This window comes from Xenopus laevis, chromosome 9_10L, assembly GCF_017654675.1.
Source record: "Xenopus laevis strain J_2021 chromosome 9_10L, Xenopus_laevis_v10.1, whole genome shotgun sequence".
NCBI classification, from domain to species: Eukaryota; Metazoa; Chordata; class Amphibia; order Anura; family Pipidae; genus Xenopus; species Xenopus laevis.
The window spans coordinates 11,095,083-11,122,994 of record NC_054387.1 but is presented as its reverse complement, the minus strand read 5'-3'; the positions used below and the strand labels follow the sequence as shown (position 1 = coordinate 11,122,994).

Below are 27,912 nucleotides of genomic sequence, written 5' to 3'. Positions count from 1 at the left end.
GCGGAAAAAACCACGCCCACTTTTCACGACACTAATTCAAAAGTGTCGTCGATGTCAGAAAATTGGCTCTGTGCTCTGTGAATTTGTCGGCTGTTGCTACGTCACTTTCTACGTCATTTTAAAGCCCTTTTTTCGTTCCCGACACTTTTGTGGATTCCCCCCCTAGTGTACAAATCAATCCTGCACCATAAAAGCCACACAGCCAGTTGCCGCCATCTTTGATACAGTTGGCTGCACTTGGCAAGAGATGTGTCCTAATAAATTGGATCAGATCATTTGATTTAATGTCTATTTTCTTTTTTGCAATGCTCAGTATTAATGCAACTTGTGTGCTGCATTTAAATGGATTACCCTGCTGGCCGGATGAAGCCATCATGTAGATTTATGCAGATGAGTGAGCACTGCTCCCTACCTCAGCCATGAAAAGGTTAAGAGGAACACAGCGCACAGTACTCGGCATTCAGCTGCTTGCACTCTCTACTGCCACCTAGTGAGTGTGTGTGTGTGTGCAAGAACATAGCCATCTTGCGAGTCAGGAGGGGAGAAAGGCTTCATATAAAATGGCTGCCTTCCCAGCAGGCTTGCAGAACACCTAGTGGCCATTCAGGGTAAAGCAGGTTACATCATGCAACAGAGACAGCCAACTCCACACACACATACCAGTGAGTCACATGCAGATGGAGCCCAGAATATTCTAATGGCTCTCCAAAGTAGTAACCACTACTCACCATATCCATCATAGCGCAGAACTCGTCCAGCCTCACCAGCATCTCCTCTATGGAATCTTCCAACTCCTCCACCTGCATAAGAGCCACAAGCAATCTCATTAACGTTGCAAAAACCCAATAATTAAAGATTAAACTCAACTCAATCAAGCGGCCTTTATCCGCTCTCGTTGGCAGGGATCAATATTTCTCAATAGATATTGAAACCACCATCACTTGTTCCTGGGGGACAGACATAGCTGCTGCACAACCTCTTGAAAAACAGCGCTGCTCTCATTAGGTCATTGGACAGTAGAAGCTTGTTTATTTAAAGGTTGTTGACCTTTTAGTATGATGTAGAGAGGGATACAATTTGCATTTGGTATTCATTTTTTTATATTTGTGTTTTTTGCGTAATTTGTCTTTATTCAGCAGTTCTCCAGTTTGCAATTTCAGCCACCTGGTTGCTAGGGTCCATATTACCCTAGCAACCATGCATTGATTTCAATACGAGAATATGAGTAGAAGAGGGCCTGAATAGAAAGATGAGTAATAAAAAGTAGCAATAACAATAAATGTGTAGCCTTACAGAGCATTTGTGTTTTAGACGGGTCAGTGACCCCCATTTGAAAGCTGGAAAGAGTCAGCAGAAGAAGGCAAATGATTCAAAAACGATATAAAAGAAAAAAACGAAGCCCAATTGAATAGTTGCTTAGAATTAGAAATTCTATAACGTACTAAATGTTAACTTGAATGCATTGATTTGAATAAAAGACTGGAATATGAGGCCTGAATAGAAAGATGAGTAATAAAAAGTAGAAATAACAATACATGTGTAGCTATGTTAAACAATTAAAATTGTTCTATATAGTTTATATAATCGGACACCCCAGATCCTTATAATAACTATTCACCAATAGGGATTCAACATGTTAATTGTATTTGAATAAACGTGTAGCCTTACAGAGCATCTGTTTTTACATGGGGTCAGTTAACCCCCATTTGAAAGCTGGAAAGAGTCAGATGAAGAAGGCAAATAATTAAAAAACTATAAAAAAAAGAAAAAAATGAAGGCCAATTGAATAGTTGCTTAGAATTAGAAATTCTATAACATGCCAAATGTTAACTTAAATGCATTGATTTGAATAAGAGACTGCAATATGAGGCCTGAATAGAAAGATGAGTAATAAAAAGTAGAAATAACAATAAATCTGTAGCTATATTTAAAATTCAAATTGTTCTATATAGTTTATATAATTGGACACCCCAGATCATTATAATAACTATTCACCAATAGGGATTCAGCATGTTAATTGTATTTGAATAAATGTGTAGCCTTACAGAGCATCTGTTTTTAGATGGGGTCAGTGAACCCCCATTTGAAAGCTGGAAAGAGTCAGATGAAGAAGGCAAATAATTAAAAAACTATAAAAAAAAGAAAAAATGAAGGCCAATTGAAAAATTGCTTTGAATTAGTCATTCTTTAACATACTAAAAGTGAACCACTCCTTTAAGGAGATGAAGCACTAACTTCAGGGTCAGAGCCCAGCTGCTGTCGCATATCTATGGGTCCCTTGCCAATAAAGCTCTGAAATGTGTACGGGCTAAAACCTCAAGTTTGCTATTTATGGGTCTGATGTGTACTTATATTGTTTACAAACCCACTGGAGAATTCTGACTGCTCAATTGTCCCGATGCAAGAGAAATTTCCATTGCTCAACTTTAGCCTTTGCACTCTGGTACCGCTACATCAGGATTTATATTATGGGTGGGTGGGAGTCACGTCAAGTGAAGGAGAAAGACATCACAAAGGTGAATGTGAAAAACCATGGATCAGTTTAGAGATCAATTCATTTATCAGTTTAATAATCATGGAATAAAAGCAGTGGATCAATGTGGGACTGGGCCCCAGGAATTGCTAGATACAACCCACTAATCTTCTTTCTTCATTCCCTTCTCGCTTCCATCCTTTTATCATTGTATCCCCTCTTCTCTGCTTCCTTCATCTCTTCTGTTATCTGTTTATATTTCCATCTTTTATCTTCTTTTTGCATTTTCCTCTTCTTCCCTAATTTTCTATCTGTTCAACTGTTAGACCTGTAGCTGCCTATACACATACCCATAATATCCTACAAAAAAAAGCTGCAGGGAATGGGCAATTTTGAATATTTTATCTGCAGATACACCATGTTGCCCACTCAGATCCTCTTTACTTTTTGCTGTTCCATTCCAGCTGTTTTCCAAAATGATTAGAACAATGGAAAGGTGGCTTTCATATGCTGCAGCCAATGGGACTGGTTGGAGATCATAACCTGATCAGCCCATGTATGGACTCGTTGGTCCCTTTTCTTTATTCCTGGTCTCCTTTTTAAAGGAGATCTAAAGCTTAACTAAAGAAGTAGCTAGAAATGTTAGCCCTTAGCAGTAAAGATCTGTGTCTCCAAAGATGCCCCAGTAGCTCCACCATCTTCTTTTCTGCTGATTCACTGCACATGCTCTGTGCTGCTGTCACTTACTGAGTTAGGGACCCACTCACAATATACAGTACACATAGAATAGAAATGTCACAATAGACGGCTGATTAATAATTAATACAGATAATGACTACATGGCAGCAGAGAAACAGTGCAATTAGCATTATAATTTAATAATCAGTCCTGTAGCATCAGCTTACAGTATATCTACAGCTTAGGTCTACAGCCAGGCCAACCTAATTTTCTGCTTGATAATGTACGACAACCCCTAAGCTTAGCTTCTCAGCTGCGGCTCAGAGCCTACTGAGCATGTAAGTGTCACACTTTCCAAGACCAAGATAGTGACCCCGTGTGACAAGTTTGAAGTCATGGATCATAGGCTGGTGCAATAAGTTCCGTATATAAAACATGGCATTTTTAGCCATAATAATTTTTAGGATTTAGCTCTCCTTTATGAGGTGGTTCACATTTAAGTTAATGTTTAGTATGTAATAGAATGGCCAAATCTAAGCAACTTTTCAATTGGCTTTCATTTTTTCTTTAGTATAGTTTTTTTTAATTATTTTCCTTCTTCTGACTCTTTCCAGCTTTCAAATAAGGGTCACTGACCCCATCTAAAAATGAATGCTTTGAAGGCTACAAATGTATTGTTATTGCTACTGATTTTATTGTTTTATATATATTATTATATTATTTTTACTCATCTTATTCAGACCTTCTCCTGTTCATATCCAGCCTTAATGCATGGTTGCTATGGTAATTTGGACCCTAGAAACCAGTTTGCTGAAATTGTTAACTGGAGAGCTGCTGGCTCTAAAGCTAAAGAATTAAACATTTTTCTCCGAATATCACTCTCTACATACAGTAGTACTAAAAGGTAATTTAAAGGTGAACAGCCCTTTAAACTGTCCCTCTAACCCCCACTTTTCATTTATCCTCCCTTGTTTTGTCTCTCGTCCCCATTTCTTTTCTCCCCCCCCCCACTGTTTGACTTTTCTCTCTCCCGTCTCCTGTTTTATAATTTAGGTCTCTTCCCCATCTGTGCTTCTATTCTCTTACCCTCTTTTCCATCTCTTCTTCTTTCTATCATCCACTCTGATCCCCATTTCTATTCTTCCCAACCCTTGTCCCTTCTACATTTCTGATCCATTCTCTCTAATAATTTATAACCCCTTATTATTTCTTCTTCTACCTCTCCAACACAACCAGAACGTTTAAAATCAGTGGTACGGATTGTATCAAATGGTTGGTAGCATTAACAATGAAATCACACTGCACTTACAACTAGAGACTACAGTGATTTTATTTTTTTTCTCTAAATAATTGGCAAATAAGATGACATGGCTGCCCTGGAAGTCTTCTTTGTCTTTAGCTTTCTGTATAACAAAAAGAGCTGCCATGCTGTTTCTCATCAAAGCAACCAGTTAAATCTTTTCCATGGACTCAGACTCCTTTTATTATTGAACACAGACACAGGAGTAACCTTGTTTCACTCAGCATGAAAAGCTAGTATTGAAATACTTACTGTTTTCTGAATGTTTAACTTACCGGCATCAAGTATTTTTCTGTGTTGAGTACTGTCTGACCTGTGCTCCTTCAGCTGTAACTGCACACCTCCCATCAACCCGGACAAAGTTTAGCTGTAAGTGCATGCTGGGATTTGCACTTCAACGATAACTGAAGGACTGATATACAGTAAAGTGTTCCTGTTGGCATCTTACCCTACTGTCTCCATCTTAGTCTACTGTCTCCATTGTCTTCTTCTTGTCCTTCTGTCTCCATCTTGCCCTACTCTCTCCATCTTGTCCTATTATCCCCATACTGTTCTGCATTTTCTATTTTGCCATATGGTCTCCATCTTACACTACTATCAGGCTACCATGTCCTACTGTCTTCACATCTTCCCCTACTATATTGATCTTGTAGTACATTCTCCATATCGCCCTATTGTTCCATCTTGTCCTACAGTCTTTATTTTGTCTTTCTGTCTTCGTCATATCCTACTGTCTCCATCATGTCCTACTCTCTTGTCTTACTGTCTTCATCCTGTCCTACATTTTCTATCTTGCGATACCAACAACATTTAGCCATACTATCTCCATCTTGTACTATTACCACTAGGTTGTCCTACTGTCTCTTGCTCTTCTGTCCCATCTTGCCTCACAGCCAGCATCTACTCTGTCTCTATCATATCCTACTGTCACCATCTTGAACTACTGTCGCTGTATCTTTCAGTTAAGAGAATACAGGGCTAGTTGTTCTTCAGTGTTACATTCTCTCTTGTCCTGCATTATTATCTGAGGGCCACACTGTGTATAGCCAAACCCTAGTTTTATGAGATCATTAAAACTGATGGAAAGTTAATAATTGTGTCTCTTATGGGACAGGCTGGGGCCATAAGACAATGATGGTGTCAGAGCATTACTGGAAGCCATTCAAGTGACTCAAGAACACTGATTAAACTTTATTTCATTGAGGCCCAGTCACAAGGCCTTTCTTTTAATTCTTGTGCCTCTCCTAAATCCTAAATTTCTTCCCCCCCCCTCCCGTGCCAGTGGGAAAGACCGAGAGTTCCCCTCCTGCTTCAGCCCATCACAGTCATTTCCCACAATGCAATTCTTGCTCTCAACAGCCACTGGAATCAGAAGGGCATGATACCTACATGTTTCTGCAACTGAATCAGAAAGTGGGAGGGGGTCACCCTTTCAACCCCCCCGGCTAACAATTTACATGTTTTTATTTTCATGCTCCAAAAATCTGCTTTTGGAAATCCTCTAACTAAACCATTCTTGTTACTTTTAGGCAATAAAACAGCACTCCTGACCTGCTTTATGGCATATACATCCAGAATCAGAGCACTTATCTCACAAGACAGAAGGTAAGGTCAGTTACACTTTATCGGACAGTCTTATTTACAGGACTGCTGCCTAGGGAGGCCTGTGTCTGTAACGGATTGAGCTGTGATGGAGGAATAACCCTATGGGTCACGGACTGATGTATGCCATAGTATGCCATATGTATGCCATAGTTTTATGGTATCTCTCTGTACAGGCTGTGAGCAAATTTAGGGGGAACTTAGGGAGTATCACTCATGTATTATAAGGAATAATTTACCCCCTACTGTAAATAAGGATATTAGAAGTCACTGAGGGGTTCTGTGACCATATAAAGGCACAAGGCTGCAGGCTGAGTTATACAGGGAACTCTGAGTATCACTCATGTATTATAAGGCATAATGTACCCCCTACTGTAAATGATAAGGATATTAGAAGTCACTGAGGGGTTATGTGACCATATAAAGGCACAAGGCAGCAGGCTGAGTTATACAGGGAACCTGAGTATCACTCATGTATTATAAGGGATAATGTACCCCCTACTGTAAATGATAAGGATATTAGAAGTCACTGAGGGGTTGTTCTGTGACCATATAAAGGCACAAGGCTGCAGGCTGAGTTATACAGGGAACTCTTGAGTATCACTCATGTATTATAAGGGATAATGTACCCCCTACTGTAAATTATAAGGATATTAGAAGTCACTGAGGGGTTCTGTGACCATTATAAGGGATTATGTACCCCTATTGTAAATGATAAGGATATAAGAAGTCATTGAGTAGTTATTCAGGTAAATATTAACCCCTAAGTTTTCTAATAGCTTCCTCAAGACACAATACATACACTTTAATATCATGTAACACAAGTGACATCACCGAGCAACAACTATAAACTGATGACAACATTCAGCACCATTTGTAATGATATGTGTGTGTGTATGTGTGTGTGTGGGTGAGTAAGTGAGCACACACACACAAACACACACACATACAAACTGATGAGTGACATTCGTTTCTGCTTTTTCAAGAGGTTCTGCAGTAGCAGCCAGACAGGTCAGAGTAGGGGAAACACACAAGGGTCCCATGTAACTTACCTCTGTGATATTGTCTGCGGTGAGGATCAGTGCATACTGCTGGCTGCTTGGTACAACACTGTGCCTATGTACTACCCCAGCTCCCCTCTCCTGTGTAATGTGCATAGTTGCCCCCCACTGCCCCACTGTGTCCTCTACTGGAATCTCATCATCTCTGTGTTGGTGTCTAACCATGACTTGTTTCTGTGCGACCTGCTCCTCTGTATCTTCCTGCACCCCATCACACTGCAGCCTTCCAACTCCCTGTCCCCAAACTTCTTCCTGCACCTCACTACACTGCAGCCCTCCAGCTCCCTGCCCCCAAACTTCTTCCTGCACCCCATCTTCCTGCACCTTATTACACTGCAACCCTCCAGCTGCCTGCCCCCAAACTTCTTCCTCTACCCCATCTTCCTGCACTCTATTACACTGCAGCCCTCTAGCTCTCTGCCCCCAAAAATGTTCCTCTACCCCATCTTCCTGCACTCTATTACACTGCAACCCTCCAACTCCCTGCCCCCAAACTTCTTCCTGCACCCCATCTTCCTGCATTCTAGTTCCCTCCCCCCTAACTCTATGTCTAACACTCTCTACCTGTTTCTGCACCCCAACATCAAATTGTACCTCATTAGTCCGCTGTACCTCTCTCCCTTCCCGCACCCCAAACCTATTCTGAACTCTATCACCTCCCAGCAGCACACCTGCCTCCATCTGCTCCCCACTACATCTCTGTGCATTTCCCTCTCTTACCATCCAAGACACCCCTTCTTCCTGCTGCTCTCCCCCATCTCCCTGCACCTCTCTAACATCTTGTACCCCAGTACCATGCTGCACCCCTCTCTGTTCCTGCAAACATTTATTTTTCAGCAGCCCACTCTCTTCCTGCACCCCACTCTTTCCCTGCACCCCACTCTCTTGCTGTACCCCACTCTTTCCCTTCACCCCACTCTTTCCCTGCACCCCACTCTCTTGCTGCACCCCACTCTTTCCCTTCACCCCACTCTCTTCCTGCACCCCACTCTTTCCCTGCAACCCACTCTCTTGCTGCACCCCAGTCTTTCCCTGCACCCCACTCTTTCCCTGCACCCCACTATCTGCTTGCGCATCTCTAAATCCCTGCAGCACTTCCTGACTCTCACACCTGCTCCCTATCGGCTCCCCTACCGGCTCTCCCCCCAGATCCCTGCTACCACCCTTCTCCCTCATCCCTCTGCCCTGAAGGCTGTGCGGAGATTCCGGGTTGGAAGAGAAGCAGCTGGCCGAGCCCCAGAGCCGGTCCTTCATCCTCTGCTCCCCATCTCGGCTCATCCTGCTGCAGTAAACCCGCGCTACGATGATTTGCTGCCACCCAGTGGCCAAACTGTGGAATTACAATTTTTTCTCAGTAACTGCTTCACTAGTTATAGGCGTCTGGGCAAATTGGTTGATGTGTATTGCTGCAGAGCAGTATAACAACTAGATGCTTTTTATTAATACTGAATATTTGTTAAAAAAAATGTAAAAACAAATGAAAGTCAGGAAACTATCCCAAAAGCTTGCGATCTAAGGTGTAACAACAGCTGAAGAACTGAGCTACAAATTCCAGCCCTTGTCTGACCTATGATCACTGCAATGTGCATCTGAAACACTACAACATAGCTGAAAATATTTCTATATAGATTGGTGTACTATCCCGTTTAATCTTCATATATAATTACAATGTAATTTCATAAAATCAGCCTAAATTACTGTTAGAATATGTGAATATTTATATTTTAAAAGTGTATTATATATGGGTGCTGCCATGACACTTGGTGGCATCTGACGTCCAAAGCCTGACAGGCTGTATGCCTCAACTGTAACTGATACCAGTCTGTCTCCAAATTGCACAAGGACAATAGGACACATTGGGGGCCCTAAAACGAATTTATTTTGGGGCCCAGTATCATCTAGTTATGTCAGTAACTAGCCTGTAAGTACTAAATAGAGAGATTGCTCTGCTGTCCAACAGAAAGGGGTGGTTCAACTTTAAATTAACTTTTAGAATGCTATAGAACAGCCAATTCTAAGCAACTTTCCAATTGGTCTTCATTATTTGTTTTTTTATAGTTTCTTAATTATTTGCCTTCTTCTGACTCTCTCCAGCTTTCTGATGGGGGTCACTGACCACATCTAAAAACAAATGCTCTATAAAAAGCTAAATAATTCAAAACCCACAAATAATACAAACAAATCTTCCCCACCTGACCCTCCCCTCTGCTTGCTGATGAATGACCTGGACCCAGGGGTACATAGAATAGGTGCTTAGCACCCCCTCTCTGTTGCTCTCACTGCTCTGATGGAGGGGCTGGACCTGTGGAGGTGCAGTGTTATGTCATGGGAAAATTACTATATATAGCATTGAGCTCACAGGGGCAGCAGGAACAGTATTTTCCAACTTGCAGCCCATTAAAGTACAACTCCCAGTATCCACTTAGCTGCCAGTAAGTTGCTGGGGGTTGTAATTAAATAACAGTTGGAAGAAGGAGCAGGGTTAGTATATCAGCTGGATAGCTATAGGGGATATTTACTCAGTATTTACATAGTATATATTATAGTATGTGCATAACAGTCTCATCCCTGACCCCCTCCCCCAGCCCATGCTAAACTACAACTCCCTGCATCCCAGCTGTTGTGTAGCAATGGTGGCAGCCATTCAAAAGAGAAATGGCTCAGGTTACACAGCAGATAGCAGATAAGCTCTGTAGAACATAATGGTGTTATCTTTTATGTCACTTCCACCTAAGGAACATATCCAAAATGCGATCATTTATCACCCAAGATGCTGCCAAAATTCTTATTCACTCTCTCGTCATATCACGTCTACACTACTGTAACTCTCTTTTAATTGGCCTTCCCCTCTAGAGACTGTTACCTCTCCAGTCCATAATGAACATTGCCGCCAGGCTTATACACCTCAGCAACCGCTCCTCCTCTGCCAATCCCTGCACTGGCTTCCGCTACCTTTCAGAATAAAATTCAAATTAATGACCCCAACATTCAAAGCACTTCATAACTCTGCCCCACCCTACATCTCTGATCCCATCTCTATATATTCACCCACTTGCTTACTACGCTCCTCTACTGACCTGCTACTCAACCCTTCTCTCATTACCTCCTCACATGCTCGTATTCAAGACTTTGCAAGGGCTGCGCCCCTCCTCTGGGATTCTCTCCCATGGTCTGTCCCACTTTCTCCCAGCCATTCTGCTTCCAAAAGATCGCTTAAAACGCACTTATTTAGAGAAGCCTACCCTCACTCTGCTTAACTACCAGATACAATACCACATACTATAGTACATCTCTCACTCACTTAATTCCAATCTTGCCCACTCCCACACCTTGTGTTGTATTCCCTTCCCCTTAGATTGTAAGCTCTTTTGCACAGGGCCTTTCTCACCTCTTGTACCAGTATTGCTTGTGATGAATGTAACTCCATATGTTCTATGTGTGTAATTAATGTGATTTAGTTGTATAAACACATTTACTTTACAGTGCTGCGAAATATACTGGCACAATATAAATACTTGTTAATAATAATAATCCACTATCTAACCCAGGGTTTCCCAACCTTTTTTACCCATGAGCCACATTCAAAAATAAAAAGAGTTGGGGAGAAACACGGGCATGCAAAAACTTCCTAGGGTGCCAAATAAGGGCTGTGATTGTCTATTTGGTAGCCCCTCTGTTGACTGACAGACTAAAGGAGGCTCTGTTTGGCAGTGCACCTGCTTTTTATACAACAAAAACTTGCTTCCAAGCCTGGAATTCAAAAATAAGCACCTGCTTTGAGGCCACTGGGAGCAACATCAAAGGGGTTGGTGAGTAACATGTTGCCGTTATATATATATATATATATATATATATATATATATATCCATTTATCAATTTCCACCATTGATATACAGCAGCTTGTTTATATAAACTATATTAGTGTTTCTGAAGCAAACAGATCAGTTTTACCAGTGCAGGGACACAGTACATAATATTTTCATAACTTTAAAACACTTTTTTGGGGTTACTGCTCCTTTAAATATGCTGAAAGGACCCTATATAAAGTGGCCAATAGATGGCGCTCTGAAGTAGCTGATAGATAGGGCAGCCTATTCCTGTTCTGGATTACAGTTTCACTTATCTCTGTACCAAGGGGCTGAGTTTTCTTTCTGATATGAATTCTGTTTAAAGGGATATTTTTATTCTTTACATTATTATTATTATCAATGGCAGGCCTTGAGTTTCAGGCCTTGATATGATTAAGGATCAGCGTCTGATAAAAGACACAAGTGTAATTAAGGTATTGGTTCTTACAGAGAGCAATGACCCCAATACTTGGCTCTTTACTTGTGCTGTGAGCAGAATACCTGCCTCTTGGGGGTCAGGAAGGAAGGAAGACGGGAAACAGGTTTAGACATGGATAGTTCACCTTCCTCTGGACCAGCTAAAGGTTATATAACTTGAACTTGATGTATAGGGGGTTCTTGCTCATTGGAAGGGAGCGATTATGACATTTTAGGGGCCATACTGATGCCCATTGAACATCATTGTCCCTCTTGCCCAATAGCAAAGTTTATCCAGCAACATGAACTACTCAAGGAATGGAAATCCTCAAAGATATGTGCCAAATTATTATATGAAACGAATCATTAAATACATATTTATGCGATGATCTTGCCTTGACTCATGAATAGTCTCAGTGCTGGAAATCCCATGGTTATCATTAACCGAACGTCTCTAGCCAGTAGAGGCCACACAGATGATTAACCAAGCTGGTGTGCTGCCGTTTAAGGGGTGGGGTTCAGCCCACAAACAGAGAACAGAGCAGAGATGTATGTCTATGAGTACTGTAGATTGTTGTTTTTCCTGCACTTTGGACTTCAGATGAATTTATTCCATCTTCCCCTGGATCATTTAAACACTAGAAATAAATTATCTGAGGGATGTTTCTCTTTTTAACCACAACTACTATATAACTGACAGTTAACCTCTGCTGACAAATTTGTACAAACCTGCATCTGTCTCTTTAAGGTTCAGCCTGCTACTAATCCCTCATTAAATTCCAATACCATTACAGCGACGGTCGTGTTATTGACATTCTGCCAGGGTGATCCATTGGTAATTACAGCTTGCCCAGCGCTGATCACAAAGCAATTCCATGTGTCATAATGATCGGCTATAGGATCACGTGTGCATCACCTGTGCTTATAAATAGTTGTTTCATATAATAACCCCACATAAATGCAGTGCCAACCCCCATCCTGTTTGTTGCAGGGAATTCATTGGTGTTGGTTTGGGGGTGCTTAGCCCATGATAAATCACCCCATGTATGTTATGTCTGTTATTCCCCATCCTATACAGGGCCCATGCCAGTTAGGGGGGCGTTGGATGCTAATTATTAATAAGGTTGCACATTACCTCTAGCGCATCCAGAAAGGCTTTTATTTCACAGTATAAAATAGTACTTAGCCTTGAAAGTGTCTGATTAGAGAATCACCTGCCTTTCCAACAGGGTTTTTGGGTTTTTTTTATATTTGAACACAGTGTAGTTTATTTAACTAGACACGGATTATTCTTCAAATTATTTTATCCAGTAAGGTAGTGTGTTCTAATACATAGGCCAACTGCAACTTGGAAGTTTGAGAAACATATAGGAAATAATGCAACCCCTTGTAATACAGGTCTGAGTGTGTAACATTATCACTTATTTTACTCAGCCTACAGCCTTGTGACTTTATATGGTCACAGAACTCCCCCATGACTTTTTATATCCTTATCATTTACAGTAGGGGGTACATTATCACTTATAATGCATGAGTGATACTCAGAGTTCCCTGTATAACTCAGCCTGCAGCCTTGTGCCTTTATATGGTCACAGAACCCCTCAGTGACAGTGATACTCAGAGTCAGGCCCGGACTGGCAATCTGTGGGTTCTGGCAAATGCCAGAGGGGCTGCTATAAGGTCCCATAGAAAGTCAGTATTTAGTGGGCTGGTGGGAGCTGTTTGGGCCTCTATGAGGGCTGATTGGCCTCTCTGTACCTGAAATGCCAGGGCCTATTTTAATTTTCAGTCCAGCCCTGCTCAGAGTTCCCTGTATAACTCAGCCTGCAGCCTTGTGCCTTTATATGGTCACAGAACAACCTCTCAGTGACTTCTAATATCCTTATCATTTACAGTAGGGGGTACATTATCCCTTATAATACATGAGTGATACTCCGCGTTCCCTGTATAACTCAGCCTGCAGCCTTGTGTCTTTATATGGTCACAGAACCCCTTAGTGACTTCTAATATCCTTATTTACAGTAGGGGGTACATTATCCCTTATAATACATGAGTGATACTCAGAGTTCCCTGTATAACTCAGCCTGCAGCCTTGTGCTTTTATATGGTCACAGAACCCCTCAGTGACTTCTAATATCCTTATCATTTACAGTAAATAATCCGGTTTAATAAATGAGTGATAGAAAACACAGACACCTGTATGATCTATTGGTTTATTTCTTCATTTTGTAAAAATATAAGACCTGAACATAGAGCAGAAGCAAAGATTTGATTGTTTTTAAAAATTAACTTCATTTAGTGATACAAATGCAGTTTATACATTAGAGTCGTATTACAAAATACTGATATTTGACTTTTTTTTTTCTTTTTAACATTCTCAGTTGAGTAGAAATCACATTTACTTTAACCCATAAAAACACATTCTATCATTTCCGGCAGAGATTCAGATTTAATCTGGTCAACAGCCAACATGCTGCAAACGCGTCGGGGAGAGAAAGAGAATATAAAAGATGGATATTTATTTTTAATTTAAAAAAACAGCACTTGCTTTAGGTACAGTTTGTCTCATACCAGTGAAATAAAGGGCCACAGTCTTAGTAAGAAGGTCAATGTGACATAATGGGGCTCATTATTGCACGCAGCCATGCAGGTATTATATACACAACACTTCATATCTGCCACCGCCTTATTAGGAATTGTTCTGGGCACCTTTAAGGGATTGTTCACCGTTGGGTTAGTATGATGTTGAGAGTGATATTCTGGTTGGTTTCCTTTTTTTTTTTTATCATTTGTGGTTTTTGAGTTATTTAGCTTTTTATTCAGCAGCTATGCAGTTTGCAATTTTAGCAATGTGGTTGCTAGGGTCCAAATTACAATAGCAACCATACATTGATTTAAATAAGAGACTGGAATATGAATAGGAGAGTCCTGAATAGACAGAGGAGTAATAAAAAATAGCAATAACAATACATTTGTAGCCTTGGATGGGGTCAGTGACCCCAATTTGAAAGCTGAAAAGGAAGGAAACTATAAAAAATAAATAATGAAAACAAATTGAAAAGTTGCTTATAATTGTCCATTACACAACACACTAAAAGGTGAACCACCCCTTTAATGTATATTATAAGAAAAGGAATGGTAAAGTCACTACGGGGTGCCACTGTAACCGAAGACACTGTAATCACTGGCCTACGTCCCTAAAATGGCACTCATTTAATAACTGCACCAGCCTGTAAACAGCTTGATATGCGACTACAAGTGTCACCCCTTGCCCTTTAAAGTTAGACTGTATTGGAGACAGACTAGAGAGGCAATTGATCAGAATTAAAATTCTGAAACAAGGTTCATCTCCAACCTTTTAAATTGGCCCTTAGATTACTGTTACACAGAGTTAGCTGGCAGTCAGTACTTATGGGTAGGCCCAGGGTTGTAAGACCCTGGTAGTATAGGGACCCCATGAGGCCCAAATAAAGAGCAATTTTAATATATGTTGGTAAAACAGGGCAACCTCTGGATATGTTGGGGGCCCTAAAAATAATTTGCTGTGTGGCCCAGTAACATGTAGTTACGCCACTGGTTGGGCCCCAGTTTTGGGAAGAGGCAAATCTTTGTTGGTAGCAAGAGAAGAGCACCACCGGCTTTGATTTGTGGTGTTACACTACAGACTGGGATATCTGAGACGTAAACATACTAACAATTAACATAAATGGGAATTAGAACGTCTGGGCAGCACTGAATTATAAAACCCAATTTTTAGGTTAAAAAAAAAAACAAGTCTTGTGACTCCCATGAAAGTAGTAACCCAATCATTCTCCTCCCTACAGATTAATTTGTTTTTAGATCCACGGTGGATAGAGAAGGTCAGACAGTGCCTTGTGCAACATGCACACAAAAATAATAGTAGGTAGGATAGCATCAGTATTCCCCTGTACTAAGAACAATTCAGCAGGAACAGTCCCCTAAGTTTGCTCATAGTCTGTACAGAGAGATCCCATAAAACTATGGCAGCATAGGTATTTCCCATGTACTAAGCACAATTCAGCAGGAACAGCCCCCTAAGTTTGCTCATAGTCTATACAGAGAGATCCCATAAAACTATGGCAGCATAGGTATTCCCTGTACTAAGCACAATTCAGCAGGAACAGTCCCCTAAGTTTGCTCAAAGTCTGTAAAGAGAGATACCAAAGAATTATGGCAGCATAGGTATTCCCCATGCAGAAAAAGCTCCTTAAACTAAACCAGAGGAGATACTAGGTTTTACTAAGCAAAATTCAGTACAGTGTAAGGACATAGTGGCCTTTTAATCAAACTATTATACACTTAAATACATATTTGTTAAAAATACATCATGTATTTAGTACATATAGAGGCACATCTATTAAAGGTCGAATTTCGAATTCATGCGAGTTTTTAAAAACTCCCATAAACTCGAAATTCAACCAATCGAAATTTATTTAAAAAAATCTAATTTTCAAAATTTTCGGGTGAATAGGATTTAACCAAAAACTCGAATCAAATTTGACCCTTAAAGGAAAACTATACCCCCCAAACAATGTAGGTCTCTATTAAAAGATATTGCATAAAACAGCTCATATGTAAAACCCTGCTTCATGTAAATGAACCATTATCATAATAATATACTTTTTTAGTAGTATGTGCCATTGGGTAATCATAAATAGAAAATTGCCATTTTAAAAAATAAGGGCCGCCCCCTGGGATCGTAGGATTCACTGTGCACACATACAAACCACATGTAAGGTCACATGAGCCAATTAACAGACAGAGATCTGCCTTTTGCTTCCTCACTTCTTCCTGTTACAGTTAGTGTTGTAGTATTTCTGGTCAGGTGATCTCTGAGGCAGCACAGATAGAGTCACGAAATGGTGGTTCAAGGCAAGAGATGTAAAAGGGCAATATTTATGTAAATATATATTCCAGTTTGGTAAGATTCTTTAATATGTCATTCAATTTGATATAAAATATCTGTTGCTTAAGTATTCATTTTGGGGGTATAGTTTTCCTTTAATACATCTGCCCCATAATGTGCAAGAGCAATATAGGGATGTGTTGATCAATTACAATTTAATAATGTACCTTGTTAACCAAAATCTGACCTGACTGCCAATATAATATTGCAAGTAGATTGTGTGCATGAGTGTGGCTCAGAGGGTGGCTGTGCAAGTGCAGCAATGAGAAGAGGAATGTGGATAATGTTTAGGGCCCCTAATCCAATATTCTAGCTGCTGAGGTGCTGAAGACAAATGAAATGCCTGGTGCAGACAGCAAGCTTTGTCCTCTCAGCACTGAATGGTGAGATACAGATAATATTAGTGTTGGGTAAGCAAGACTATATAGCATGACAACGTTACCCCTTTATAGCTATGATTAGGGTGGCACGGACCCTGGCAAATATGATCACTACCATACAAGCTGCCTATATGTTGTGCTTTATTCTTCTATATGCAGTTGCTGTGAGTTAAAAATTGGGGCAAGTGGACTAAATGAGAGGTTCCCATATGGTGAGGCTATTCACACTATGGAGGCTCAGAACAGAAGGTAAGTGCATCAGTGGTTACCAAGAAATCTGTTATACAGTGAATAAACTTCATTTACCAGATGTATTATGCTTCCTATGCCAGTCAATCACTTTAAAGGGAAAGTGCCCATTCATTAAATACAGAAAACAAAACTGTACAAAATGCCCCTACCTTGTCTGTAAAACTGGAAAATAATATGGCTATCATTCATTACATCATTTTAATCAATATATGGGCTGCACTATGGGGGTAAGGGACAATCCTACAACTGCAGGATTATTAGAGGGACAGTTGATCTGAGCTTTAATATGTTCCACGAAATGTAGTATTATTGAATTCTGCAATCAATTTCAAGAACAGTTTAAAAGGGACACAAATCAGCCACAGAAATACCAAACAGCAACCTTTCTGGCTTATGCTCCATTCTGCAAATAATTGCTGTCACATTCCAGCCTGCTGTGTCCCCCCTTTTGGCAAGATCAGGTCGATATATTTTTATGCCGATTACTCCTTACACAGAATCATGTGCTCTTTATAAAATGTTTAGCAGAAGTGCATAAAATTCTGTGAAAGGAGCATTCAAGATGTACATTTGTACTTGTGATCTCAAATGCAAAGACAAGTCTGAGAGGGAAAAATCTGTAGACGGGAATAAAGCAAGCTGGAAGGTTATACTAAAATATAGGCTAGGGAGGGAATAATCCAGTTCGGGGAGATTAGTCGACCCGAAGAAAAGGAGATTTATCGCCGGGTGACTAATCTCACCGAATCCGAGTGTGTCTTTACCCTAAAAGTGATAGTAGAATGCTATGTCTGTATTTGGCTCTAGGTTCCTGGCAACATACAGGTGGGTAATAAAATTAAACATAAAATACATTACAACTCTAGACTCCCGAATCTGAGCGTGTGTCTCTGCCCTTAGGTTGGCCATATATTGTATGGAAAATAAGAATGATCCAATAGTCTAGCCTCTGGGCCAATGATTGGATCATAATGGGGCCTACAGAGACAAGTGGGTAGAGGAGTGATTCAATGACGCGATCCTAAGCCATCACCATTTTCATACCTAGATTAGACATGGAAACTAAGATGCACAACCTGCTAGTGTAATTTGGAAAAAAATCTATGCTAACTAAGACTACATTTATTAAGTGAAAGGACCCTGTCAGGCTTTAAACAGTGTAATTTTTGTCATTTAAATAAAGAGGTAGTGTGTAAAAACCCTAATAACTATATATATAACTATATATATAACTATATATATAACTATATATATATATATATATATAATATATATATATATATATATATATATATATATATATATATATATATATATATATATATATATATATATATTCTTAATCAAGAAACAAAGCAACAAGGTATTGATTGTGTTTCCTGGTACCATTGATATAGATCAGCTGCTCTTAGCCCCTTGATTACCCCAAAGCAGTAGTGGAGACATATACAATATAGTGGCATAACACTGGTATTATAGTAACAAGCCCAAGCCCAAAAATATCAATTAGAACTAATTACCCAAGCAATGAGTATGAGTACATAGCAACATCCTCAGCTAGTGGTCCAAAATAAGATTGACAGAAAATCTTTGGAACACAGCCCTGTTTATCATGTTGTATTTCACAGTATAATCTCATTAGTACAAACCAATCCTAACAGCTCTGATTCAATTGGAACAAGATCAACTACAAATGTATGCAGTGTAATTCTATTCATAATCCTTGTTTTATAGGGAAAATATACCCTATCCATAAGCAGGTTATATTCAGTTTATTGTCTTTTAAACAGACACTAATGCACAGGGTTTCTGCCTGGTGTGTGCCCAGAACATTCCTTCTCTGTATATTTGTATTTATACATATGAGAAGGAGGTGCCATATTGATTCCCTTAGACAGTACAGTACGAGGGTATAGCTTATTGTGTGCCCAGAACATTCCTTCTCTGTATATTTGTATTTATACATATGGGAAGGAGGTGCCATATTGTTTCCCTTAGACAGTACAGTATGAGGGTATAGCTTATTGTGTGCCCAGAACATTCCTTCTCTGTATATTTGTATTTATACATATGGGAAGGAGGTGCCATATTGTTTCCCTTAGACAGTACAGTATAGGAATATACATTTACAGTTATGGGACCTTTTATCCAGAATGCTCGTTACCATATATTTATATATCCTTTGTATGTGATGAGCTATCCGATCATACTGCAGAGGGAAACAATATGGAAGTGTGAGGAGAAACATTTGGTCTAACCCCACCCTATAAATAAATACCAATTAGCAAACAAGAAATATTCCATGCATACAATAAGCTAAGAATTCTCATTAAAAAAAAAAGAAAATACTTAGTAATACTCTGCTCACAGGCAGGGTAAATTTCCCCCCAAAGCCTTATTCCTGGGCTGAGATTAAATATTTGTGCATGGTTACATGAAACCTGATTATGTGCATACTACGCACGTAAGAAAGTTTAGCAGCACAGAGTTCATATATACATAATTATTTAGTCCTGCATCAGAACTCAGCTGTCTTCATTCCCAACCCACCCACCCAATCAGAAGTGCCAAGTCTTAACGAGCAACGTAATTCATCCAATCACAGCCCAGATTTGCCGATTGCTTAAATCAATCACAAGAAATGAAAACAATGAAATTAACGGCTCCGCTTCATCTAATGGTCCTGCATTCATGATCGGGTTTTATTGCGAATGATCCAGAAGCAAGGGCTGTGACAATGTCAATAAGTTATGTCTTAGTCAGTCTTATAACTGCTATACACACTATAAAAGAACAAGCTTATATGGACCTCAGAGCCTCTTTATTAGGGATTTATGGGAGTGTATGCACATGTGTATATATATATAGTCAATGGAGGAGCCGGCACTCTCGTCAAACGGTTCAACATTGCCTGGGTGCAGTGTCCAAAATTTTTGAAATATTTATCCCACAAAGAGAAAGGCCTCGGAGAGGCCGAAACGTTAGTCGTTTAGTTAATAAAAACATTTTTTCAATTTAAGTCCTGAGAGTGCGGACCTTCTTTGTGGGGTATATATATATATATATATATATATATATATATATATATATATATATATATATTTATTTATTTGAGCAAGCCACTCCCCCTTTTAGGGCTGTAAATACAGCAGCTGGGAGGTATCATAGATTGTATATAAATCTATACATACACTAAAACAATGTCGGCCAACAGGTTCAGCAGTGCAGGTTACAAGAATCCTTCCTGAATTTCATGGGTATTCCTGGATATATACCAGGTTTCAACATTGCAAATGATTCGGAATTTTATTCAAATTTCAACAGAAGGCCAAAGCAAATATTTGGGTTATAAAACAGTGGAAAAGGCAGAATTCGAGGGCTCTGCAATGCGTCGCCTGTTATCATGTTTGGAACACCAACAAGGAAATACAAAGTATAAAAAAAAACCCTAGCGGAGATAAAATGGATGACAGGACATTCAACACACGTTGCGTCCGTGTGTCTTGTCTAGAGGAATCACAAGAGCGTGGATTAACAACGCTACATGCCAATACAAAGTGACGGATACAGAATATTTTGTTCACATATGGAATGTAAGGTATAAAAGGGACAGGCGGCATTGGTCGTTATTTCTCCTTCATTTCACACACCGAAGAAAGGTTATACTTCGTGCCAAAAGAAATAAAATCTTCTGGGAAAATAAAACTATACATTACATAAAATATTTTAAAAAGATCTCTTTCCCATTTACAGTATCATCACGCGGATCAAGAACTAAAAAGTAGATGTGCAACCAACGAGCCATTCGTTAACCACCCGAGTCGTATCTCCAGGGAGTGGGGAATGAGGAGTTCACAGTGTAAGGATGGTACCGTCTTCTTCGAAGATTTTTTTATCGTGGTTATTTCCCAGTTGCTCCATGCTGCCCCCTGTGGTGCGGAGGTGCATTCTGTAAGTGTTTGTTGGGATGTAGCCATTTTGAGATGAATCGTACATTTCCATGCGTGATAAAGATTCCAAGCTCTCGCTGGTGGGAATGGCTTTGGGAATCTGTTGGGGGTCACCATCCTCTTCGATGATAATGTCCTCATCGTCGCTCTCAGCATCTTCCGGAACATAGTTCTGCACAATCTGCGGAGGGGCAACGTGGCCCTGCATACTTGTGCTGCTGTCCGTAGACTGCCCAGAGCTTCCCGAATTCCGGCTGTTTCGAACAATATTGTTCCTCTGGTTGGCAGGTCTTACTGTTATAATAAGGTTGTGACTGTTTGCAATCATCATATCAGTCACTTGGTCAAGGCTCTTTCCGGAAACTTCAATCCCGTTGACTTCAAGGACCTCGTCGTTGACGGCCAGCAAGCCAGTGCTCTGTGCAAGTCCACCAGGTACAAGCCGTGATATAAAAATCCCGGGCACTTTCTCTAATCCATGTGGGGTCATTCGGACACTGGAGCCATCACGTATGTAGAAGCCAAGAGGTTTATCCATGCCGTGCTTGTAGAGCCGAACCCGGCGGTGGGTTTCGGGGAGTATGTCTACGTCAATGATTGATGAAACAGGTCTGAAATCTTTTGGCATGCTTATAACTATGTGCGGCTTCTTTTTGTTCAGCTCCGGGTGCAACACTGTTGAAAGGACAGTCTTCTTTTTGGTTAAAGTGTCTGTGCCGAATGCACTGTAATCGGCCTCCTCTGTAAATACAAACAAAGGAACAAAATTAGAATCTTTTTACTCTCAATGTGATTACAGGAGAAGTAAAGCTTAACTAAAGAAGTAGGCTAGAAATATTGTACATTATGTTTAAGGTTTCTGTACCAGCCCAAGGCAACCATAGCCCTTTAGATGTAAAAATCTGTGTCTCCAAAGATGCCACAGTAGCTCCCCATCTTCTTTTCTGCGGATTCACTGCACATGCTCTGTGCTGCTGTCACTTACTGAGCTTAGGGACCCACTCACAATATACAGTACACATAGATTAGAAATGTCACAATATAAGGCTGATTAGTAATTAATACAGATAATTACTACATGGCAGCCCATAAACCAGTGCAACTAGTATCAGAATTTAATAATCAGCCCTGTAGCATCAGCTTATATTACAGGGGAAGCTCATTTTCTGCTGGATAATTAGTGACGAGCCCTAAGCTTAGCTTCTCAACAGCCAATCAGAGCCCACTGAGCATGTGAGTGTCACAGACACTTTCCAAGATGGTGACCCCCTGTGACAAGTTTGAAGTCCTGGATCATTGTTGCTATTGACAAGCTGAAACTTTAGGTTGGTGCAATAAGTTCAGAATATAAAATGACATTTTTAGCCATATTCATTTTTAGGGTTTAGTTCTCCTTTTACACTAATTAGAAGCTTTACACTCAGCGCTCACGGAATTATAGAACTACCTCTTCAAAAAGGCACCGGGCCCTAAAGAGCTTATCTGTTCCCTGTATTTACAGGAATCATAGATATATGGGTCCAACTAGAAACACACTGGCAGGACCCTATGTAATACAACTGCCAAATCAGAAATATCACACAGACAAGATATTATCTTGGTTGGTCCATGGGCAGTGCAATCAGATTGTTCCATGTGTGTTCCATGTGTGTTCCATCTAAAACACAATTAAAGGATTCAAAACTTCGTTTCTCCTTCCTTCACGTTTTTTTTCATTCAAACTATTAATCATATGAAACTTTTAACATTTAATTTAACTCTCACCACTTAAAGTCGTTACACAACAAACCACAACAATATTTGCACAACATACAAATGGAAATCATTCTATTTAGGGTTAAGCGCGGGTTCATTATACGGATGCTGGAAGTTAATTGGGTATATACCTGCGTGGGTAGGATAGGTAGAATGAACTCTTTGTGTGTGTTTTTAGCAATACCCTTCCTCCTGTGTGTTCATGCTATACAGCTTTTGTACATTATCTTCTAATGGAGAAGGACAGATCAGCAGCACAAACCAATTGTTGCTGTTCCTTTTAAAATTCATATTAAAGAGGTAGTTCACCTTTAAGTAAACTTTTAAGTATGTTACAGAATGGCTAATTCTAAGCAACTTTTCATTTGACCTTCATTATTTATTTTTTATAGTTGTTGAGTTATTTGCCTTCTTCTGACTCATTGCTTTCAAATAGGGGTCACTGACCCCATCTAAATAAATTAATGCTCTGTAAGGCTACAAAAGTATTGTTATTGCTACTTTTTATTACTCATCTTTCTATTCAGGCCTCTCCTATTCATATTCCAGTCTCTTATTCAAATCAATTTATGGTTGCTAAGGTAATTTGGAACCTAGCAACCAGATTGCCAACACTGCAAACTGGAGAGCATCTGAATAAAAAGCTAAATATCTCAAAAGCCACAATTAATAAAAAATGTCTCACAATATCACGCTCTACATCAGTGATCCCCAACCAGTAGCTCGTGAGCAACATGTTGCTCCCCAACCCCTTGGATGTTGCTCCCAGTGGCCTCAGAGCAGGGGCTTATTTTTGATTTCCAAGCTTGGAGGCAGGTTTTGGTTGAATAAAAACCAGGTGTACTGTCAAACAGAGGCTCATGTAGGCGGTCAGTCCACATCGGGGCTACCAATAGCCAATCACAACCCTTATTTGGCACCACCCAGGAACATTTTTCATGCTTGTGTTGCTCCCCAACTCTTTTTACATCTAAATGTGGCTCACGGGTGGAAAAAAGGTTGGGGACCCCTGCTCTACATCATACTAAAAGTTAACTCAAAGATGAACAACCCATTAAAACAGCCTAAATATTTTCAAATAAGTTTGAAATTTCCTCATGAGGAAACTTTATGCGACTTTTGAAAACGAAGTACTCCAAGTACCATCCTGCTGGCGATTTTGATTCAAGCCGTTGGGAAGGCAGTTCGGGGAGATTAGTCGGCCTGAAGAAGAGGAGATTTGTCGCTTGGGCAACTAATCTCCCCGAATTGCAGGGTGTAACTCTGCCATTTTTTTCTGGTCACCTGACAAAAGTCTATGTAATAAAAAGAAGGTTGACTCCAGAGAGCTGCTGACAGGACCCGCTAGATAGGGGAGTAAAGGAATGAAAACTATCCTTGGAATTTGGAACATGCATTGTAACGATACAGAGAGAAGAGAGAGGGATAATTAATTAGTAGGAGGGTTGGAATGGGACAGGCACACCTGCTGGGAGTTGCGCTGGTAGCTGGTAGCATTATGAGTTTACATAACATGCCAGTGAGTGTATGAGATGAACCTTTACCTACATGTGCCATGACACACATTCCTATTTATACAGGAGAAACAGAGGAATCCAGGTCATTCCAATCACTATGAGACTACAGAGCAGGTTCTTGGCAAGATCAGTGACATCATAAATACACACACACTCATCCTATTAGCATTTGCCGATATTTCCTGTTCTAAAATGTTCAATTATAAAGGAACAGTTCAGTGTAAAAATTAAAAATAGGGAAAATAGATAGGCTGGGCAAATTTAAAAAAATGTTTCTAGTATAGTTAGTTAGCCATAAATGTAATGTATAAAGGCTGGAGTGACTGGACACTACTTCCTGCTTTTCAGCTCTCTAACTCTGAGTTAGAGAGCTGACCATATGGGACATATCTGTTCAGAGAGTTTGCAATTGATCCTCAGCATTCAGCTCAGATTCAAAAGCAACAGTTATGGCCCATGTGCCCCCCCCCCCTCAAGTCACTGATTGGTTATTGACTGGTAACCAATCAGTGGAAACCAAGGGAGCTGCAAAGCAAGTAGTGTTTTGGCTATTATGTTAAACATCCAGTCACTCCAGCCTGTATACATTACATTTTTGGCAAACTAACTATATTAGATACATTTTTTATTTTGCACAGGCTATTTATTTACATAGTATTTAATTTTATACTGAACAATTCCTATAACGTTGCCATAAGCTTCCTAACCCCTTAATATGGAAGGATCACATAGTGAAATATTAACCCACTTGCAAAAGAAAGGGAACATTTCTTTTCTGATACGCTCATTCCCCAGTAACAATCAAGCCTTTTGTTCAGTGCACCGCAAAGGAAAAGCACCTTCCTCATCAACAAAATTCTGTCCAAATCATTTCAGAACAGACACACAGAGACATGAGCTATCTACTCACTTGCCAGAAACATATAAAAGAGTTTATACTGCCCCCAAACATGGCACTCCCTATTTGTATAAACACAAATATAAAGGAGGAATGTTCTGAGCACACAATAAGTTATACCCTCATACTGTACTGTCTAAGGGAAACAATATGGCACCTCCTTCCCATATGTATAAATACATATATACAGAGAAGGAATGTTCTGGGCACACAATAAGCTATACCCTCATACTGTACTGTCTAAGGGAATCAATATGGCACCTCCTTCCCATATGTATAAATACAAATATACAGAGAAGGAATGTTCTGGGCACACAATAAGCTATACCCTCATACTGTACTGTCTAAGGGAATCAATATGGCACCTCCTTCCCATATGTATAAATACAAATATACAGAGAAGGAATGTTCTGGGCACACAATAAGCTATACCCTCATACTGTACTGTCTAAGGGAATCAATATGGCACCTCCTTCCCATATGTATAAATACAAATATACAGAGAAGGAATGTTCTGGGCACACAATAAGCTATACCCTCATACTGTACTGTCTAAGGGAATCAATATGGCACCCATATGTATAAATACAAATATACAGAGAAGGAATGTTCTGGGCACACAATAAACTATACCCTCACACTGTAGAGTCTAAGGGAAACAATATGGCAGCTCCTTCCCATATGTATAAATACAAATATACAGAGAAGGAATGTTCTGGGCACACAATAAGCTATACCCTCATACTGTACTGTCTAAGGGAAACAATATGGCACCTCCTTCCCATATGTATAAATACAAATATACAGAGAAGGAATGTTCTGGGCACACAATAAGCTATACCCTCATACTGTACTGTCTAAGGGAAACAATATGGCACCTCCTTCCCATATGTATAAATACAAATATACAGAGAAGGAATGTTCTGGGCACACAATAAGCTATACCCTCATACTGTACTGTCTAAGGGAATCATTATGGCCCCTCTTACTCATATGTATAAATACAAATATACAGAGAAGGAATGTTCTGGGTACATAAGCAGCTGTGCACTTTAAAATAACTATTTAATACAATGTAAACAATAGTAGTCCAAGGCTATTAGTAATTAGTCTTTATTTCTTATGGGTTTTGAATTATTTTTTAATTACAGAAAGATCTGTTATCCTCCAGAAAACAGGTCGCAAGCATTCTGGATAACAGGTCCCATACATGTACCACTAAATCCTCACACTTGCTTGCAGGCTGCAATGAGTCATGATGGAGATGCTAATAATGCAAAAACCATGCTAAATAAATCAAAAAGACCAACTGAAATGCTATCATGGGTCTATCTATACTATCTATACAACATACAAACATTAATTTAAAGGTCAAGTTCCCCCTTACAGAAACAATCAAAACCTTGGACAGGTGGAAAGCTTCAGAAACGATATGAAGCATCATGCAAGGGGTTAAGGGTTACAAATTGGAAATGTGCTATATCACTAACTCCCACTCCCTGCAGGTACTAGCCAGTGCTTGGAACCAGACATTCCAGAGAACATTAAATCCACTAAACTGGCTGGTGCTGTGACAGCTGCACTCTTGCTAATAAATTTACTAACCAGCGTTTTAAGCCTGATCTCCAGACGAGCACATGGGCATGAGGCTTAGTACAGTCAGCTCCCCCTTTCCCACTTCTCGGCACTAACCCGGTTACGTTTGGAATCAAAAGAACCTGATTCAGCAAACAAAGGTGCAGAGCGAAGGGATAAGGAGGTCATACCAGTAATAAAATAATTTCCTGGGCTTTTCTGCCAGCTGTGTATTGCCCACCTGAGAGATCACTGGCTGCCAGCCTGCTCAGCTGTGTTTTCTTTAATAGCAATACCTACATTATTGTATCTGAAAACAAAGAAGTGAATGTATAATTATTGCACTTTCTTTTTGTTTCCCTCTTGCTGTATTATGCAGATTCAGTAGGGACCGCCCCCTAATTTCCCATAAAACTATGGCAGCATAGGTTTTCCCCAGTAGTTTGCTAATACTCTGTACAGAGAGATGCCATAAAACTATGGCAGCATAGATATTCCCTGTACTAAGCACAATTCAGCAGGAACAGCCCCCTATGTTTGCTAATAGTCTGTACAGAGAGATCCCATAAAACTATGGCAGCATAGGTATTCCCCTGTACTAAGCACAATTCAGCAGGAAAAGTCCCCTAAGTTTGCTCATAGTCTGTACAGAGAGATACCATAAAACTATGGCAGCATAGGTATCCCCTGTACTAAGCACAATTCAGCAGGAACAGTCCCCTAAGTTTGCTCATAGTCTGTACAGAGAGATACCATAAAACTATGGCAGCATAGGTATTCCCTGTACTAAGCACAAATCAGCAGGAACAGACCCTAATTTGTTCATAGCATGTACAGAGAGATACCATAAAACTATGGCAGCATAGGTATTCCCTGTACTAAGCACAATTCAGCAGGAACAGTCCCCTAAGTTTGCTCATAGTCTGTACAGAGAGATCCCATAAAACTATGGCAGCATAGGTATTCCCTGTACTAAGCACAAATCAGCAGGAACAGACCCTAAGTTTGTTCATAGCATGTACAGAGAGATACCATAAAACTATGGCAGCATAGGTATCCCCTGTACTAAGCACAATTCAGCAGGAACAGTCCCCTAAGTTTGCTCATAGTCTATATAGAGAGTTACCATAAAACTATGACAGCATAGGTATTCCCCTATACCAAGCACAATTCAGCAGGAACAGTCCCCTAAGTTTGCTCATAGTCTGTACAGAGAGATACCATAAAACTATGGCAGCATAGGTATTCCCCTGTACTAAGCACAATTCAGCAGGAACAG

General features: G+C 40.0%; 2 protein-coding genes across 2 annotated transcripts in view; both read right to left on the bottom strand.

Annotated features, from left to right (window-relative positions):
- bcas4.L (breast carcinoma amplified sequence 4 L homeolog) overlaps positions 1-8,422 on the bottom strand; it is a 28,870-nt gene extending 20,448 nt beyond the window's left edge. Inside the window, exons 1-2 of the mRNA XM_018234928.2 lie at positions 7,106-8,422; positions 729-800 (exon numbers count right to left, since the gene is read on the bottom strand). Of these exons, the coding sequence (XP_018090417.2) occupies positions 729-800; positions 7,106-8,392 (1,359 nt within the window). The 5' untranslated portion in view covers positions 8,393-8,422. The remainder of the gene's footprint in view (positions 1-728; positions 801-7,105) is intronic.
- Positions 8,423-20,126: 11,704 nt separating this feature from the next.
- pard6b.L (par-6 family cell polarity regulator beta L homeolog) overlaps positions 20,127-27,912 on the bottom strand; it is a 31,671-nt gene continuing 23,885 nt past the window's right edge. Inside the window, exon 3 of the mRNA XM_018234926.2 lies at positions 20,127-21,629. Within this exon, the coding sequence (XP_018090415.1) occupies positions 20,791-21,629 (839 nt within the window). The 3' untranslated portion in view covers positions 20,127-20,790. The remainder of the gene's footprint in view (positions 21,630-27,912) is intronic.